Here is a 15,615-nt window from a genome sequence, read left to right on the forward strand (position 1 = left end):
GGGAACAGAGGTGGCCACACGTTGGGATGCCTGTTGCCAGGGCTGCCTGGCTGTAGCATGGGAAATACTGGGTTTCAAGAGAACCCACCCCAGAAATGGAGCACAGGAGTGGGGACCTACCAGTGCTTAACGATCTCTACCCACTGTCAGGCACCAGGGGCTCACACCTATAATCCTAGCTCCTCAGGAGGCTAAGATCTGAAGATCCTGGTTCAAAGCCAGCCTGGGCAGCAAAGTGCATGATACTCATCACCAATAAACCACCAGAAAACCAGAAGTGGTGCTGTGGCTCAAGTGGTAGAGACTTAGCGCTGATGGGATGCAGCAACTCACCGCCCCCTCCCCCAGATCCTTGTGTGCTGGCAACCAGGGCCTGCCCCCACTCCCCAGGGAGAGAAATCGGAGGCCAAATGTGTAGATGCCACATGTCATGTCAGATGGTCAGGACTCAAACCTGGATCCCTGCTCCGTATCCTGTAGCCTGGAGCATCACTAAGTATGTGGGGCCTCATTGCAGCTTTATCTCCCCCCTCCTCACCACCCAGCTGCACCTTAGTGAGTGCACAGAGAACCCTGGCCCACGTTGTACCCAGGAAGCCATGCTGGGCCACAGCTGAGGATTTATTGGCGTAAATGCAACCATATAAAAACATAAGTTATGAAAAAACACAGTCACGATGTGCCCTCCCCATCCCCCCATCCCAGGCCCCTAAGATCCCCCTTCTGTGGGAGGGAGAGGAAAAGGGGACACCACCTAGGGTGCCCCCTCTCCCCCCGTGGACGCCCCTGGACCCCCGTGGGGTCCCTAGTGGGCAGGGCGGTGGAGAAGGTGGGCAGGTGGGTTCCGGCTCAGCGCATCCGGTAGTCCGTGGAGCAGGACAGCTCACACAGCTGGCCCTTGAAATCCAGGTCGATGGTGAAGTCCAGGTCGCGCTGTGGGGAGAAGGCAGTGTGAAATGCAAAGGACCCCATCTGCAGCAGATCTCGTCCTGCCATTTCTTTTCACATTCTTGCTATACATTGCAAGCTGATCTCAAACTTTTTTTTTTTTGTCAGTTATGGGGCTTAAACTCTGGGCCTGGGCGCTGTCCCTCAGCTCTTCAGTTCAAGGCGAGCGCTCTACCAGTTGAGCCACAGCACCACTTCCGGTTTTCTGGTGGTTTACTGGAGATAGGAGTCTCACGGTCTCTCCTGCCTGGGCTGGCTTTGAACCGAGATCCTCAGATCTCAGCCTCCTGAGTAGCTAGGATTACAGGCGTGAGCCACCAGCGCCCGGCTTCAAACTTTTTTTTGTTTTTTTGCCAGTCTTGGGGCTTGAACTTGAGGCCTGAGTGCTGGTCCTGAGCTTTTTCCCTCAAGGCTAGCACTCTAAGCCACAGCTCTGACTTCCCTGGCAATAAGAAGTCTCATCAACTTTCCTGCCAGGTCTGGCTTTGAACTGGGATCCTCAGATTTGAGTCTCCTGAGGAGCTAGGATAACAGGCATGAGCCACCAGCATCCAGCTTTGGCCTCAATCTTTTGACCTTCCTTTTTCAGAAAGAAAATGGGCTGTCAAACACATCCATGTCTAGAGGGCCCAACTGCAGCCCCCATTTCCCTCTTGCAGGTTTCCTCTCCATGATGGAGCAAGTGGGTACTGGAGTTGCCCTGCCTGGCAGGGTGGCCCTAACTGGCTCAAGGATACCTTGGGCTGCTCTGTTCTGGGTCACCTGGATGGTGTCCAGCCCAGGCCACTCCCCTCAGCTGTGGCTCCTGATCTCTGTCCTGTTGCATTAGCATCTCCTGGCCTCAGTGGGCCTCCCAGTGACAGCCTCCTCCGCTCCCCTGTGTGCAGATGGCAATGCACACAAGCAGGTGCTCAGGAGGAAAAGGGAAAAACCAGAACAAAAAGCATCTCCGTGCTCAGCCACTTGAGCTGGGGATGGCAAGCTGGACACCTGTCACATGACCATTGCTCCAGCTACATGGAAGCCACCACCTCTTGCCTTTGTTTTTCTTTGTCATGGGGTTTGAACTCTGGGCCTGGGCGCTGTCCCTGAGTTCCTCAGCACAAGGCAAGCGCTCTACCACTTGAGAAACAGTGCCACTTCTGGTTTTCTGGTGGTTTATTGGAGATAAAGTCTCATGGACTTTCCTTCCCCAGGCTGGCTTTGAATTGTGATCCTCAGACCTCAGCCTCCTAAGTAGCTAGGATGACAGGCGTGAGCCAAAGGTACCCAGCTAGCTATGTGTTTTTTTGTTTTGTTTTCTGCTTGGTGATGGGGCTTAAACTCTGGGTCTGGGCGCTGTCCCTCAGCTCTATCAGCTCAACAGGAGCACTCTGCCACCTGAGCCACAGCACCACTTCTGGTTTTCTAGTGATTTATCGAGAGAAGGACTTTTACAGACTTTCCTGCCTGGGCTGGCTTTGAACCACGATCCTCAGATCTCAGCCTCCTGAGTAGCTAGGATTACAGGTGTGAGCCACCAGCGCCTGGCTTGCTTTTTTTTTTTTCAAGTCCCATCTCCCTTGCTGGCAATGGGGTGTCCTGACTTGGGTCTGACCAGGGCTGGGGCTCCTGGGCTCCGCCCTCCCCAGCCCTGCTCCCCCAGCCTCACGTTGTTCTTGGCGTTGGGCCGCATTCCGATGGTGCCGAAGATCTCCTCGCCTGTCTTCACGGTCAGGTAATCCTCCATGTAAAAGACTGTCTGCTTCCAGTGCGTGTACGGGGACTCGGGGCCTGGGGACCAAGCAGGTCAGATGCCTGCCTGCCACCCCTGCCCACCCGAGAGCTGTGGCCTCTGCCGCATACCCACCCCCAACAGCAGGCTGTGTTCCCTGTCTGTGAATCAGGCTTGGGACCCAGGGATCGCTGGCTATGTGTCTGTGGGTGAGGAAACTGAGGCACGGTGCACCGAGGACCCAGGAGCAGCCTCGTGCTCTAGGTGCATGGGCTGGGACATGGGTCACAGGTGCCCCCGTCTAAATCTCAGCCCCGGGAGTGCCCGCTGCCCGCAGCGGCCCTCACTGGTGGAGAAGCCGGTCCTCTTGTGGCAGCGGGTAAACTCAATGTTGAAGTAGGCCACCAGTGCATGCACGTAGTCGTTGCGTTTCACTTGCAGGCAGAAAGGTGAGGTGAAGGTGAGGTCTTCCACCTTGACCGTGTAGATGTCCACCTCCTGTGGGAGGGCAGGGCAGGGCCCCGAATGCTCAGAGCCCGCTGCTGGCTCCGCCCCTTCCTGGGTCCCTGCCAGGCTTTGCCTTTATCTAGCTGCCAAGGGGGCGGTGCCTGTGCCATTCCCCCTCCCCTTCCTTCCGGCATCCAGTGTGATGGCCCTTCCTTGCCACAGCCTGGTATGCCATCCCTGAGCTTTTCAACTCAAGGCGGTGCTCTACTATTTGAACCACACTCCATTTCTGGGTTTCTGGTGTTTACTTGGGGATAAGAGTCTCCTGGACTTTCCTGCCCAGCCTGAGTATAAACTGTGATCATCAAATAAATCTCAGCCTCCAGAGAAGCTGGGATTACAGGCATGAGCCACTGGAGCCTAGCAGGCGTGCTTTCCTTAACCCTTACCCTTCCTCCTTTCCCCAGGGATGGGATTACAGGCATACCCCCTCCATACTCTTCCCCCAGCCCCGTTTTATCCTCAGATAGCAACTACCAGATTAAGTCAAACCCTCCCTAAAACCCTGTGGCTCTGGTGTTCTTAGGCTGACTGCCAGAGGGCCCTTCTTTGCTGCCGGCCCCGAGGTCGATCTGCCATGCTGTTACCTTTATGAGGCAGGCATTGGTGACCAGCTGCTTCGGGTCCACGACGTCTACCAGGGGCTCCTTGATGGCCACATCTTTGATGCAGGACATGTCGAAGCCGTACACGTTCTCCCACCCTAGGGGAAGGCGGGTGGGTGAGCCCAGCCCTCCGTCCCCCCTGCACCCCGCCCCCAGCAGCCCCGCACTCACAGTGGATTTTGTAGTCTTTGTACTGCCGGTCCTCAATGGCCGTCACGTACAGGGTGGCCCGGTCTGGGAAGATGAGACCATCAGGCGCCTGCAGAGAGGTTGGGTGAGGTATGAGGGTCACCTTGGCAACAAGGCCCTCCCCACTGCCCTTCCCTGCCCTGGGCCTCTCCATTCCTACCCCAGGGCCTTAGCACTGGTTCTGCCCACCAAGATGCTGGTTCCAGCTCTGGTGCAAGTCTGTAATCTACCCTGAGCGCTGTCTGCCTTGTCTCTATACTGTATCAGAGCCAGGGGGCCTACTTATCTCCACTGCCTACATTGTATCAGAACTAGCTGGTCCACATTGTCTCCTCTTCCTGTCTCCCATCCTTCCATCCAGGTCTAGCTCAGCGGACCCTGCTCCCCTGGCTTGGCTGCTGGCCTTTCCCTCATGAATGTAGTCAGGGCTCTGGCACCAAGTCCCCAGTCTGGGGACCCCTCCTGGGTCCCCCACATCCTCACCAGCCACTTGTCTCGGGCGTACAGCACGGTGTTGAGCATGGATTCATAGAAGAGACAGTAACCCATCCACTCGCTAATGATGATATCCACCTTCTCTACGGGCAGCTCCACCTCCTCCACCTTGCCTTTGATGATGGTCACCACTGCAGGGAACAGCGCAGGCATGGGCACCAGGGTCAGGCACGGATAGGCATGCCTGCTCGCCACCCTGCATCTACAGCCTGGGACCCATGCATGGGGTGGAAGAGATGGGGACGGGTGGCTTTGGGACACCTTCAACTCTTTTCCATTTCTGGTCACCCAGGCCAGCCTTCAACTGGAGATCCTCCTGCCTCCCCAGTGCCGGGATTACAGGTGTGTATCACTGTACTTGGCCATCCTAGACATTTCTGAAGCAGCAGCAGCGGTTTTTTAAGGCCTGGCCATCAGGTGAGGATCGGACCTCATCATGGGGACCGAAGGAGTTGGGGTGTGGCATGCTCCATGCTGAGTTCAACCCCAGCCTTGGCCCACAAAAAAAATTAATTATCTGCTGGCTCCTGGATTTGATATAACAAACACAGTGTGGCCTCATGTTTTAGAGATGTGCACAGAAAGATTTACAGGGAAAACGATGTCAGTGGGAATTCACTCCAAATGCAGAGACTACTTAGAACTGAGAGAGAGGCACTCACTCAAGGGCCCATTCCAATACTCTTTAAAAAGAGCCCAGTGTCCTGCTCATCTCTGTAATCCCAGCTACTTAGGAGCCAGAGATTAGGAGAACTGTGGTTTGGGACTAGCCACACGTAAACATGAGATGTCATCTCAATCAACATGCCTGTCACCCTAGCTATGTGAGGAGTATAAACAGGCAGATGAAGGTCCAAGCCAACCTGGACGTTCGCTTCAGACCCCATTGGAGAAACAATCAAGGTCAAAGGGTATAGCTGGCGCCAAGTGGTGGAGCACCTGCCCTGATAGTGTGGGCCTTGGGAAGGAGTTGCTGAAGCAGCTTAAGCTCCCACAGACAGGAACGTGGATAAAACTCAGTGCAGGGGGGCACCCCACCCCACCCACGTATTATCCTGCTAGGCTCACCGTGGTCTAACTTGTTGGCTTTGACGATCTTCACGGCGTAATCAGAGATACTGGAACATTCGATCTGGGAGCCCAGGAAGAAGGGAGTGTGAGGGTCCCTGGGTCCATCCTGGGCCCCAGCCTCCTCCACCCACTCGCCAGGTCCTGCTGATCCTCTCCCCACACCTCCAGCCCCAGTGACTCACCCCGATGACCTTCCGTGCCCCAGCCTTGGCGGCAAACATGCAGAGGATCCCTGTGCCCGAGCCCACATCTAGCACCACCTTGTCTTTGAACAGGTGCCGGTTGTGAAACATGGAGTTGCGGTAGGTGAGGGTGCGAACCTCGTCCTTCAGCATCTCCTAGAAGAGGGACACTGGGAATGAGGGGCTCCAGTCCCCAGCTGGAAAACGGGGTGTCTGGCCTCCAACAGCTACATGGTGGGTCGGGCTCTATCAGACTCTCATGTTAGACCTTTATCCTAGGCTTTCAAAGCTCCGAGGCAGCCCAGTATGGTGGCACATACCTATAATCCCTGCACTCAGGAGGATTATGACCTCAAGGCCAGTTTGGGCTTCACAATGAGACTGCCTCAAAAAAAAAAAAAAAAAAAAAAAAATATATATATATATATATATTTGTCGGTTGTGGGGCTTGAATTCTGGGTCTGGGCGCTGTCCCTCAGCTCTTTAGCTCTAGGCTAGCGCTCTACCACTTGAGCCACAGTGCCACTTCTGGCTCTTTCTGGTGGTTTATTAGAGATAGGAGTCGCACGGACTTTCCTGTCTGGGCTGACTTGAACTGTGATCCTCAGATCTCAGCCTCCTGAGTAGCTAGGATGACGGCCGTGCGCCACTGGTGCATGGCTTTGCCTCAAAATTTCAAAATAAATAAATAAATATATTCAAAAGCCTAAGAATGGGAGAAGGGGCGGTGCTCATCAAGATGTCCTGACATGTTAAATAGTAATGGCCTTGTAGAAGCCATTTGAAGATTAAAAAGTCAATAAATGAAAAAGAAAGCATGGTAATAGCCCTGTGTAACCGTTGCCTAAACTGTACACTTCATTCCCTAGAACGCAGAAGGGGACCTGGGTCTCTAAGGAAGATTGGAAAAGCTGCTCCCCTAGGGCCTGAGCAGTTGGAGCGCGATCCCACAGCCGGCCACTAGAGGGTAGCAAGACACCGGCTGGCCCTGACCTCGGGCTAAGTCCCTGCTGCGCACGCGCCTCAGCCAGGCCGGCCAGGGAGAGCGGCCTGCGTGAGAGTACCAGGCCAACCTCGGTCTCCAAGGCAACGCAGGGCCAGGGACCCGAGGTGCCGGGCTCGCAGGCGCAGTAGAGGGGCTGCGGGCTGCCAGGGGCGGCAGTGCGTGTGCGCGTGCGTGGAGGGTTAACGTCCGCCCCTCCCGCAGCGGACGCCCCTCAAGACCCATCAGGCCCGGGTGTCCACAGCCCACTCACCTCGTGGATGCCGAAGTGGGCATAGGAATCAAAGTAGTAGTCTTTGGACGTCATGTCCTCTGCGTTGGGCTTCTCGCTGCTTTCCGCCTGGCCACAGGACACCTGGCAGGGGGCGGAGGCGGACCGGGTCAGACCTGGGTGGGCTCCCCCGGGCCAAATCTGAAGCCTTCGAGGGGTCCTGCCTCACCCTCAAGAGCAGCAGAAACCACCCGCCAAAGTCAGAGCAGAACCATCCTCCGGCCCCGATCGCCATGTTTCCTCCCGCCCCAAGTCTAACAACCCCATTCTCCACTTCCGAGACCCACCCCAGAGCACCGTCCAGGGGGAGCACCGATACCTCAGCCACGCCTACCATCTCTCCAGTCTCTCTGCCCCCGTCTCTAGCTCAGCCCACAGCTGGGGAGGGGAGGGGAAGGCAGAGCTGGGGCAGACACAGGGAAGGGGAAAGGAGGGCTGGAGATGGAGTTAAGGAAGTAGCCACAGTCTGGGGGGGGAGGGGGAGAGAGGCCAGCAGGGGCCAGGAACCTGGGGGGGAGGGGGATTTTGCACTGAGTGTTGGAAGGGCCATAGAGGGATCATGGTTAGAGTACTGGAGGGGCGTGGTGTGTGGTGAGCTAAGTGGAGGTGGGGAGGGGAGGGGGGGGTCTCACAAAAGGATATTTACTTCTTCAAGAGGCGGCTGGAGGCTCATCCCATTAGCCAAGGTGGCTACAAAATTCTAGGAGAGAGTAACAGGGAGAAAGGATTAGCTAATGGGAGCAGCTGGGAGGGCCGGCCCAGGAGATCCGGCTCTGGGGGACAGTGGCTTTCCTTGGTGGGGAGCCGTGGCAGACAGAGGGGGCAGGCATTGAGGAGGGGCTCTGTTTAAGGAGGGGATGGATGGAAGAGGTGGGGGGAAAGTCAAAGGATCTCCTGTCCCAGCTGTGGCTGGAGAGATGGTGGCCCACCCACGCGGTACACTTCCCTGGCCAGGGAGCTGACCCCACACACCTCCCCCACCCAGGCCAGAGGAGCTGGCACCCCACGGGGCACAAGGGCACAGCCAGCTGTCACTCCCCCCTCGCCACCTAATCCCCTCAGATTAGATGACACTTCCCTGACACACACACCCCTGCCCTAGGGGTGCCACGAATAGCTGGAGAAAGGGGGCTGGCAGGGAATTTGCACAAAGCATCTGTCACCTCTCCCCCACTGAGAGGATTTCAGAAAGGAGGTGTGGCACCCCCCCCAGCAGACACCCCATCCCCAGCTCTTGCTTTGACTTCAGAAATCACAACCAACCCGCTAGCACCATCTCCTGCCTCCCCCCCTCCTAGGAGGGTCATGTCACAGGGAGACAATCTGGCTAGTCCCTGAAGCTTCTGAGCAATGAGGATCCAGAAGGACCCTGGGGTGCAGGGCGGAGGGAACCAGAGCCCCACACTCCCACCCAAACCACCATCCTAGGTCCAGAAGCCTCAGCCCCTGGTTCAGGAGAACCAAGGGGAATGGATGGAGGGGAGGGGAGACTCAATGCAGTGACCCCAAGAGGGACGACTGACCTCCCCCCCCCGCACTCCAGACTTGCAAGGACGGGGCTGTATCTTTTCCACTGTCCCTACCTTCCGTGCTTTGCTTTCACTGGGTCAAACCACAGGTCATATTGACCCGCTGGACACCAAACCCCTCCAATTCCCCCAGATCACTGAGATGCAGCCCGGAACTAGGGTGGCAGGCGCGGGGATGTCCCACGGGGACCTATTTCTCCAACACCTCGGATTCCACCAGACGCCCCCATCCCAAGAGAGTTTACAGCTCAAGAGTGGAACCTCCCCCACGCGACTGCGCACCAGAAGCCCTCCAGGAAAGGGGCGACCGGATCAGGTCCCCACCCTCACAGATGCTGGGGGAAAGAAAGGGCTCCAGGGCTTATTATTTAACCCAGTGGGCCTCTGCCCACTAGAGTGGGCTCCGATGGGGAGGTGGGCTTCCAGCCACGCCCCATGAAAAAGATGCCCCTCCTACACCCCCAGAAGTGGCCACAAGGGGGTGTGCGGCGCCTTACGGCCATGGATCTCATTTGTCGAGATGTATACCCCACTACCCAAAGGGAGGTCACCGGGCGCAGACGAGCCCTCCACCCCACCCCAGCTCCTAAAGCTCCGGGTGGGGACGAAACCAGACTCCAGAAAGGGACGCGAGGAGGGCCGACCACATCTTTATTTTCTTCCCATCCCAAACTCAAAGAGTGCCTGGAACCCGAACCCGCGCCCCAGCAGACGCCCCCAGACCCAGGAAGCGGAGGGTTTGAGAGGGCCCAGAAGCAGTGCCCCTCCCACGAGACCCCCCGACGTCGTGTGGCACCAGGTAAATCCTGCCCACGGAGTGCGTCCCGATTCTCCCCCCGAGAGAACACGGGTGAGGGGGGGGTCTAAGAGGGAGGGTCGGAGCCTCCTCCCGCCCCGGCGCCCCTCCCCCGATCGGGGGCGGGGCCTTTGTCCCGCACGTGGAGCCCGCCGGGCCACGGAGATCGGCACACCCCCTCCCCACCCACCGCGCCGCGGCCACGTGGGGGCCCGGCCGGAAGCGCCCCCAGACCTCCTCCACGTGGGAGGGGGCAGGACCCTCGGCTCGCCCGGGTGCCCAGGGCCGCGAATCGCCAGGGACCCCCTCGCAAATGGTATCCACGGATCCAGAGCATGCGGCGAAACATCGGTACGGCTAGGGGGCTTTCAGCCCCAGTTTACCCACTCGGAGACCACCCCCCCTCCACCGCCGAGGCATAAAACCTGCGGCCCAGGCCGGCCCCGCGCCCCTATGGCACTCCAGGCGCTCACCTCCATGATGCAGTTCGCGGCCTCGGCTGCCGCCATCTTCACCCGAACCTACTCCTCCTCCGGCGGCTGAGACCCCCCCCTTCTCTTCACTCCCCCCCACGGGACCGCCTTATACCGGAGGGTCCACGGCCCGCCCACCACAACCCCGCCAGAAGTTCTCATTGGTAATAGAAGCAGCCGGATTGAAAATGTCAGGTAGCAATTGGATGATTTGGACGCCCATCAAACGTCAGGGGCGCCCATCCTGACCAACAGAGCCCCGCCCCCTCTCGTCGACTGGGATGGGAACAACTGCCTGCCTATCTTGGGAAGCGCATCTTCTGATTGGGCAAAAGCATCCAGAGGTTCCCGCCTCTTTCCCCGTCAGCTCCGCCTTAAAGCTTCCCGACGGGCTCAGCGCTCAGTGAATCTCTTGAAACAGAGCTATCCATCATCAAAGCGACCCGCCTCCGAGTCGCTGCTATTGGTTTACAGAAGATGACGTATAGAAGCCTTTAGCCAGCCCTCCCTAAAATACTTGCCTTAAGAAGACTAAGGGCCATTGGAGCACAGAGAGGGCAAAGGAACTAGCGATTGGCTTGAGGTGGTTGTCACTCATCGTCTATTCGGTGGATTCTTCCAAACCGAGGGGGGTTTCCGGGAGGAACAAGGGCGGCAGTGTCTATTTATCTAATGGGGAATAAACTCAAACGCTGAGTGGGAGAGAGAAAGGATGGGATTCTCTGGGGTCCTGAAATAAGCCAGGATGAGGAATAAGACGGAAATGTATTTAGCTTCCAGCCCTGAATCCAACTGTCCAAGTGTTTAAGCCCCGTCTCCCCCCTCCCCCGCGGTGCGCCGTGGCCTCTCCCAGGCACCGCCCCCGTCCGGGAACGCCCACCTCCCTTTGTCTGCTCAATCCCCACCGTCAGACGGCTGCAGCTCACGTGCCGCCTCCCTCGGGAAGCTGAGCGCTAGCCTGGCCCTGCCCCAATGCTGTCCTCGGTGGAAACGTGGGGTCCTCTCCGTTCCGCGAGCGAGCCCTGGGTCGGGGCCTAACCCGCTTTCCTAGTAGACTTGAAGATTTCCCAATGTGCCTTTTGTTTTGTTTTTGCTGGTCCTGGGGCTTGAACTCAGGGCCTGGGCGCTGTCCCTGAGCCTCTTTGTGCTTACGGCTGGCGCTCTACCACTTGGGCCACAGCGCCAGTTGCGGCTTTTTTGGGTAGTTTGTTGGAGGTTAGTCTCGCGGGGACTTTTCTGCCCTCGGCTGGCTTCCAACTGCAGTTTTCAGATCTTGGCTTCCTGAGTTGCTAGGGTTACAGGCGTGAGCCACGGGCGCCCAGCCTATGTGACTTATTAGCTCTCTGCCTGGCCCTCTACTGTCACTTCTCCCAGGGACGATCCCCTTCCCGGATCCCCAAATAAGAACAGCCCCTCCTAGCCACCAACTGGGCCACAGGGTCTTTCCCACCGCCTGTCAGTCCCTAGCACCATCTCTCTTCTGTTCCTAACTTAGTAGGTCCACCAGACTCCTCGGCCTCCAGTCTCTATAGTTTTCTGGTGGTTAATTGGAGATGGATGAGTCTCATGGACCTTCCTGCCCGGCCTGGCTTTGAACTGTGGTCCTCAGATCTCAGCCTCTTGAGTAGCTGGGATTACAGGTGTGAGCCCCCAGTGCTTGGCTGTTTTAATGTGTGTGTGTGTGCGCGCGCGCGCGCGCGCGTGCTGGTATCAGCACTTCAACTCTGCTCAGCTTCTCAAAGCTGGGGCTCTAGTACTTGAGCCAAGCCTTCCTTTTTTTTTTTTTCTTTTGCTGATTAATTGGATATGAGTCTCTAGGGTTTGAACGTGGGTGGCTCACGCCTGTAATTCTAACCACTCAGGAGGCTGAGATCTGAGGATCACAGTTCAAAGCCAGCCCAGGCAGAAAAGTCCCTGCAAGACTCTTTATCTTCAGTTAACCACTCAGAAGCTGGAAGTGGCTCTGTGGCTCAAGTGGTAGAGCGCTAACTTTGAGCATAAAGAGGCTCAGGGATGATGCCCAGGTCCTGAGTTAAAGCCCAGCAACTGACAAAAAAAAAAAGGTCTAGGTTTATGTGGCTATACTCCTAATCATGCCTATAATATTAAGATAGATAACAGGCATGAGCCACCAACACCCAGTAATAGCTACTTTGATCACTGGAAGTCTAAAAACATTGCTCTTAGCAAATCAACTTTAAATTTTGAAGGCAAAATTTGCATATAATGTCATGTGCCCATTATGTCATGGAATTTGAAACAAACACCTAAGTAATCACCATTTCCTGTTCAATTCATTAAAAAAGATCCTGCAGTGAGGAACTATTGGTGGGCCTGGGAAGGTGGCTCAGAGGTAGAGTTCTTGCCTTGCATGCATGAGGCCCTGGGTTCGATTCCTCAGCACCACATAAGCAGAAAAAGCCAGAAGTGGCACTGTGGCTCAAGTAGTAGAACACTAGCCTTGAGCTGAAGAGCTGAGGGACAGCTCCCAAGCCCAGAGTTCAGGCCCCACAACTGACCCCCCCCAAAATTCAGGAACAGTGCTTAATCCAAGTTCAAACCCCAGAATACAAGTGCACGTATGTACACACACACACATACACACACACACACCAGAGATCAGTAGATGTGATGCTGCACACCTATAATACCAGACATTGGGAGTGAAGAGAGTAGAATCACAAGTTCCAGGCCAGATTTAGCTGTCTCAAAAACAAACAAACAAAGACTGAATAAATAAGCCAACTAGCAAACCAGAGCTCTCTGAACTAATATTTTCCATTGACAATGTTAAGGCTTGAAACTGTAATACAGGCATGTTTTTTTTTTTTTTTTTTTTTTTTATTGTAAAGCTACTATACAGAGGGTCACAGTTACATGAGTGAGGTTATGAGTACACTTCCTCTTGAACATTGTTACCCCCTCCATTGTTTTCCCCCTACCATCCCCTCCCTCCCTCCCTTCCCCGAGGTTCTTTTTTTTTTTTTTTTTTTTTTTGATTGTGATTAAATGATTACATAATTTCAAAGTCACAAGTTCATTCTAACTTCCCTGGAGCAAATTGTCTACCACAGTCTGTAATATATAACAGTGTTCACATGTTATATACCATATTTGTGATCAGCAGCATGAGGATATTTAGTAGTGGTTCAACCAGATGAGCGGGAGTTCTTTGTTTCTTAAGTCCTGTTAGTTTTGTCGTATCACTAACCTTTTGGATTTAGCATCCACTTATGAGGGAGACCATGTACCGTTTGTCTCTTCGTTCTTGGCTTACCTCGCTCAACATGATTCCTTCTAGCTCCATCCATTTCCCTGCAAATGCCATTATTTTGTCATTTCTAATGGCTGCATAATATTCCATTGTGTATAGATACCACAATTTTTGGATCCATTCATCTGTGGTGGGGCACCTAGGTTGTTTCCATATCCTAGCTATTGCGAACAGTGCTGCAATAAACATGGAGGTGCACGTGTCCTTGTATATTGGTTCCTGTTGTTCAGGGTAGATGCCTAGAAGTGGTATGACTGGGTCGTAAGGGAGGTCAATCTTTAGCTTTCTAAGGACCCTCCAGACTGCTTTCCAAAGTGGTTGTATAAGTGTACATTCCCACCAGCAGTGTAATAGGGTTCCTCTTTCTCCACATCCCCTCCAGCATTTGTCGTTGGCTGATTTGTGGATGTGGGACATTCTGACTGGGGTAAGGTGGTATCTCAGGGTTGTCTTTATTTGCATTTCCTTCACCACCAGGGATGATGAACATTTCCTCATGTGTTTCTTTGCCATTTTTATTTCTTCATTTGAGAAGTCCCTCTTTAGTTCCCTTGCCCATTTAGTAATTGGTTTGTTAGGTTTGGGAGGGATTAGTTTCTTGAGTTCCCTGTATATACAGGATGTTAACCCCTTGTCTGATATATTGCTGGTAAATATTTTTTCCCAATTAGTTGGTTGTCTTTCTAGCTTAGTTGCGATAGATTTAGCTGTGCAGAAGCTTTTTATTTTAAGGTAGTCCCATTTGTCGAGTCTCTCTCCAACTTGTTGTGACCCTGGGACTCTGTTCAGGAAGTTCCTTCCTGTGCCTATTAGTTCAAGTGTCTCTCCTACTCTGTCCTGCAGTAGTTTCAGAGATTCAGGTTTAATGTTAAGGTCTTTAATCCATTTTGAGTTGATGTTGGTGCATGGTGATAGGCTGGGGTCCACTTTTAGTTTTCTGCATGTGGCTGCCCAGTTTTCCCAGCACCAGCGGTTGAAGAGGCTGTGTTTCTTCCATTGTATGTCTTTGGCTCCTTTGTCGAATATCAGCTGGCTGTAGGCCTGTGGATTTATATCTGGATCTTCTATTCTGTTCCATTGGTCTTCGGGTCTGTTTTTGTGCCAGTACCATGCTGTCTTTGTGATTATAGCTCTGTAGTAGAGTTTGAAGTTCGGCATGGATAGCCCTCCCATATTGTCTTTATCCCCTAGAATTGTTTTGGCTATTCTAGGTCTTTTGTTGTTCCATATAAATTTTTGGACTGTTTTCTGTATTTCAGTGATGTACGTCATTGGGATTTTAATAGGAATTGCATTGAATTTGTATATTAGTTTTGGAAGTATCACCATCTTTACTATATTAAGTCGGCCTATCCAGGAGCATGGGAGGTCTTTCCATTTCCTAGTGTCTTCTGCAATTTCTTTCTTTAACTTTTTATAGTTCTCATTAAATAGTTCTTTTACATCTTTGGTTAGGTTAATTCCTAAATATTTTATTTTTTGGGAGGTTATTGTGAATGGGGTTGCTCCCTTTATTTCCCTCTCTTCCTGTGCGTTATCAGTGTATAGGAAGGCAACTGATTTTTGTGGGTTTATTTTGTATCCTGCTATTTTGCCGAAGTGACTTATGATTTCTAAAAGTTTGGGGATGGAGTTTTTGGGATCGTGGAGGTATAGTATCATGTCGTCTGCAAAAAGGGATAGTTTCACTTCTTCTTTCCCTATGCGGATCCCTTTAATGTCTTTTTCTTGCCTTATTGCCCTGGCTAAGGGTTCTAGGACTATGTTGAAGAGGAGTGGAGACAGTGGACATCCTTGCCTTGTTCCTGTTTTTAGGAGGATTGGTTGTAGCTTTTCCCCATTAAGTATAATATTGGCTATTGGTCTGTCATAAATGGCTTTTATTGTTTTTAGAAATGTTCCTTCTATTCCTATTTTCTCCAGAGCTTTTAGCATGAATGAATGTTGAATTTTATCAAAGGCCTTTTCTGCATCTGTGGCGATAATCATGTGATTCTTGACCTTGGCTCTGTTGATATGCTGGATTACATTTATTGACTTACGTATGTTAAACCATCCCTGTGTCTCTGGGATGAAGCCTACCTGATCATAGTGTATTATTTTTTTTATGTGTTTCTGGATTCTGTTAATACAGGCATGTTTGAAATAGTGAAACCCTTTGGTACAAGTGGGGGTATGGTGGCACTGGTGGGAGGGGGAAGGGCGATGCCAAAGCGAGAAGGACAGGACCCCATCCATGTAGCAGGTTTGCTTGTAGGAAAATGGAAGGATGAAAGCTCCTGAAACTCTTTTCAAGAAGGGAGAAGGGACAGTAACCCTGGAGCTTGGCCGGGGGACACATTGTATACATTTTTGAAATGTCACAATGAAACACCCCTTGTACAACTAAGGGCTTATACAGATTATAAATAAGAATCATAGCAGCAGAGCGCAGATGGCTCACGCTTGTCATCCTAGCTACTCAGGAGGCTGAGATCTGAGGATCGAGGTTCAAAGCCAGCCCAGCATGAAAGTCCGTGAGATTCTCATCTCCAGTGACCCACCAGAAAACCAGAAGT

At 53.3% G+C, this 15,615-nt stretch overlaps 1 protein-coding gene across 4 annotated transcripts; it reads right to left on the minus strand.

Moving 5' to 3' along the window:
• Positions 1–605: 605 nt before the first annotated feature.
• On the minus strand, positions 606–9,870 carry Prmt1 (protein arginine methyltransferase 1). 4 transcript variants are annotated; one of them, XM_042700533.1, is made up of 11 exons: positions 9,784–9,870; positions 7,632–7,685; positions 6,968–7,069; positions 5,712–5,867; positions 5,527–5,590; positions 4,447–4,589; positions 3,946–4,033; positions 3,757–3,872; positions 3,010–3,160; positions 2,600–2,721; positions 606–933 (listed from the first exon to the last, which is right to left on the minus strand). In XM_042700533.1, exons 1-11 carry the CDS (start codon positions 9,817–9,819, stop codon positions 850–852), a joined length of 1,116 nt encoding a protein of 371 aa, XP_042556467.1. In that variant the 5' UTR covers positions 9,820–9,870; the 3' UTR covers positions 606–849. The 4 variants fall into 4 exon arrangements, with proteins under 4 accessions (XP_042556467.1, XP_042556468.1, XP_042556470.1 ...); XM_042700534.1 differs by lacking the exon at positions 7,632–7,685; XM_042700536.1 differs by lacking the exons at positions 7,632–7,685; positions 9,784–9,870 and adding an exon at positions 7,320–7,416.
• Between the last annotated feature and the right edge of the window lie 5,745 nt (positions 9,871–15,615).

Source organism: Dipodomys spectabilis, unplaced genomic scaffold, assembly GCF_019054845.1.
Source record: "Dipodomys spectabilis isolate Male_0828 unplaced genomic scaffold, ASM1905484v1 ptg000266l, whole genome shotgun sequence".
NCBI classification, from domain to species: Eukaryota; Metazoa; Chordata; class Mammalia; order Rodentia; family Heteromyidae; genus Dipodomys; species Dipodomys spectabilis.

Excerpts from the sequence above, each read along its gene's own strand:
- Prmt1 (XM_042700533.1), bottom strand. The coding sequence starts at position 9,819 with ATGGCGGCAGCCGAGGCCGCGAACTGCATCATGGAG. Across the intron at positions 4,590-5,526 it reads AGCCAACAAGTTAGACCACG|TGGTGACCATCATCAAAGGC; the intron begins GTGAGCCTAGCA and ends TGTTCCCTGCAG. Across the intron at positions 3,873-3,945 it reads CAAAGACTACAAAATCCACT|GGTGGGAGAACGTGTACGGC; the intron begins GTGAGTGCGGGG and ends GCCTTCCCCTAG.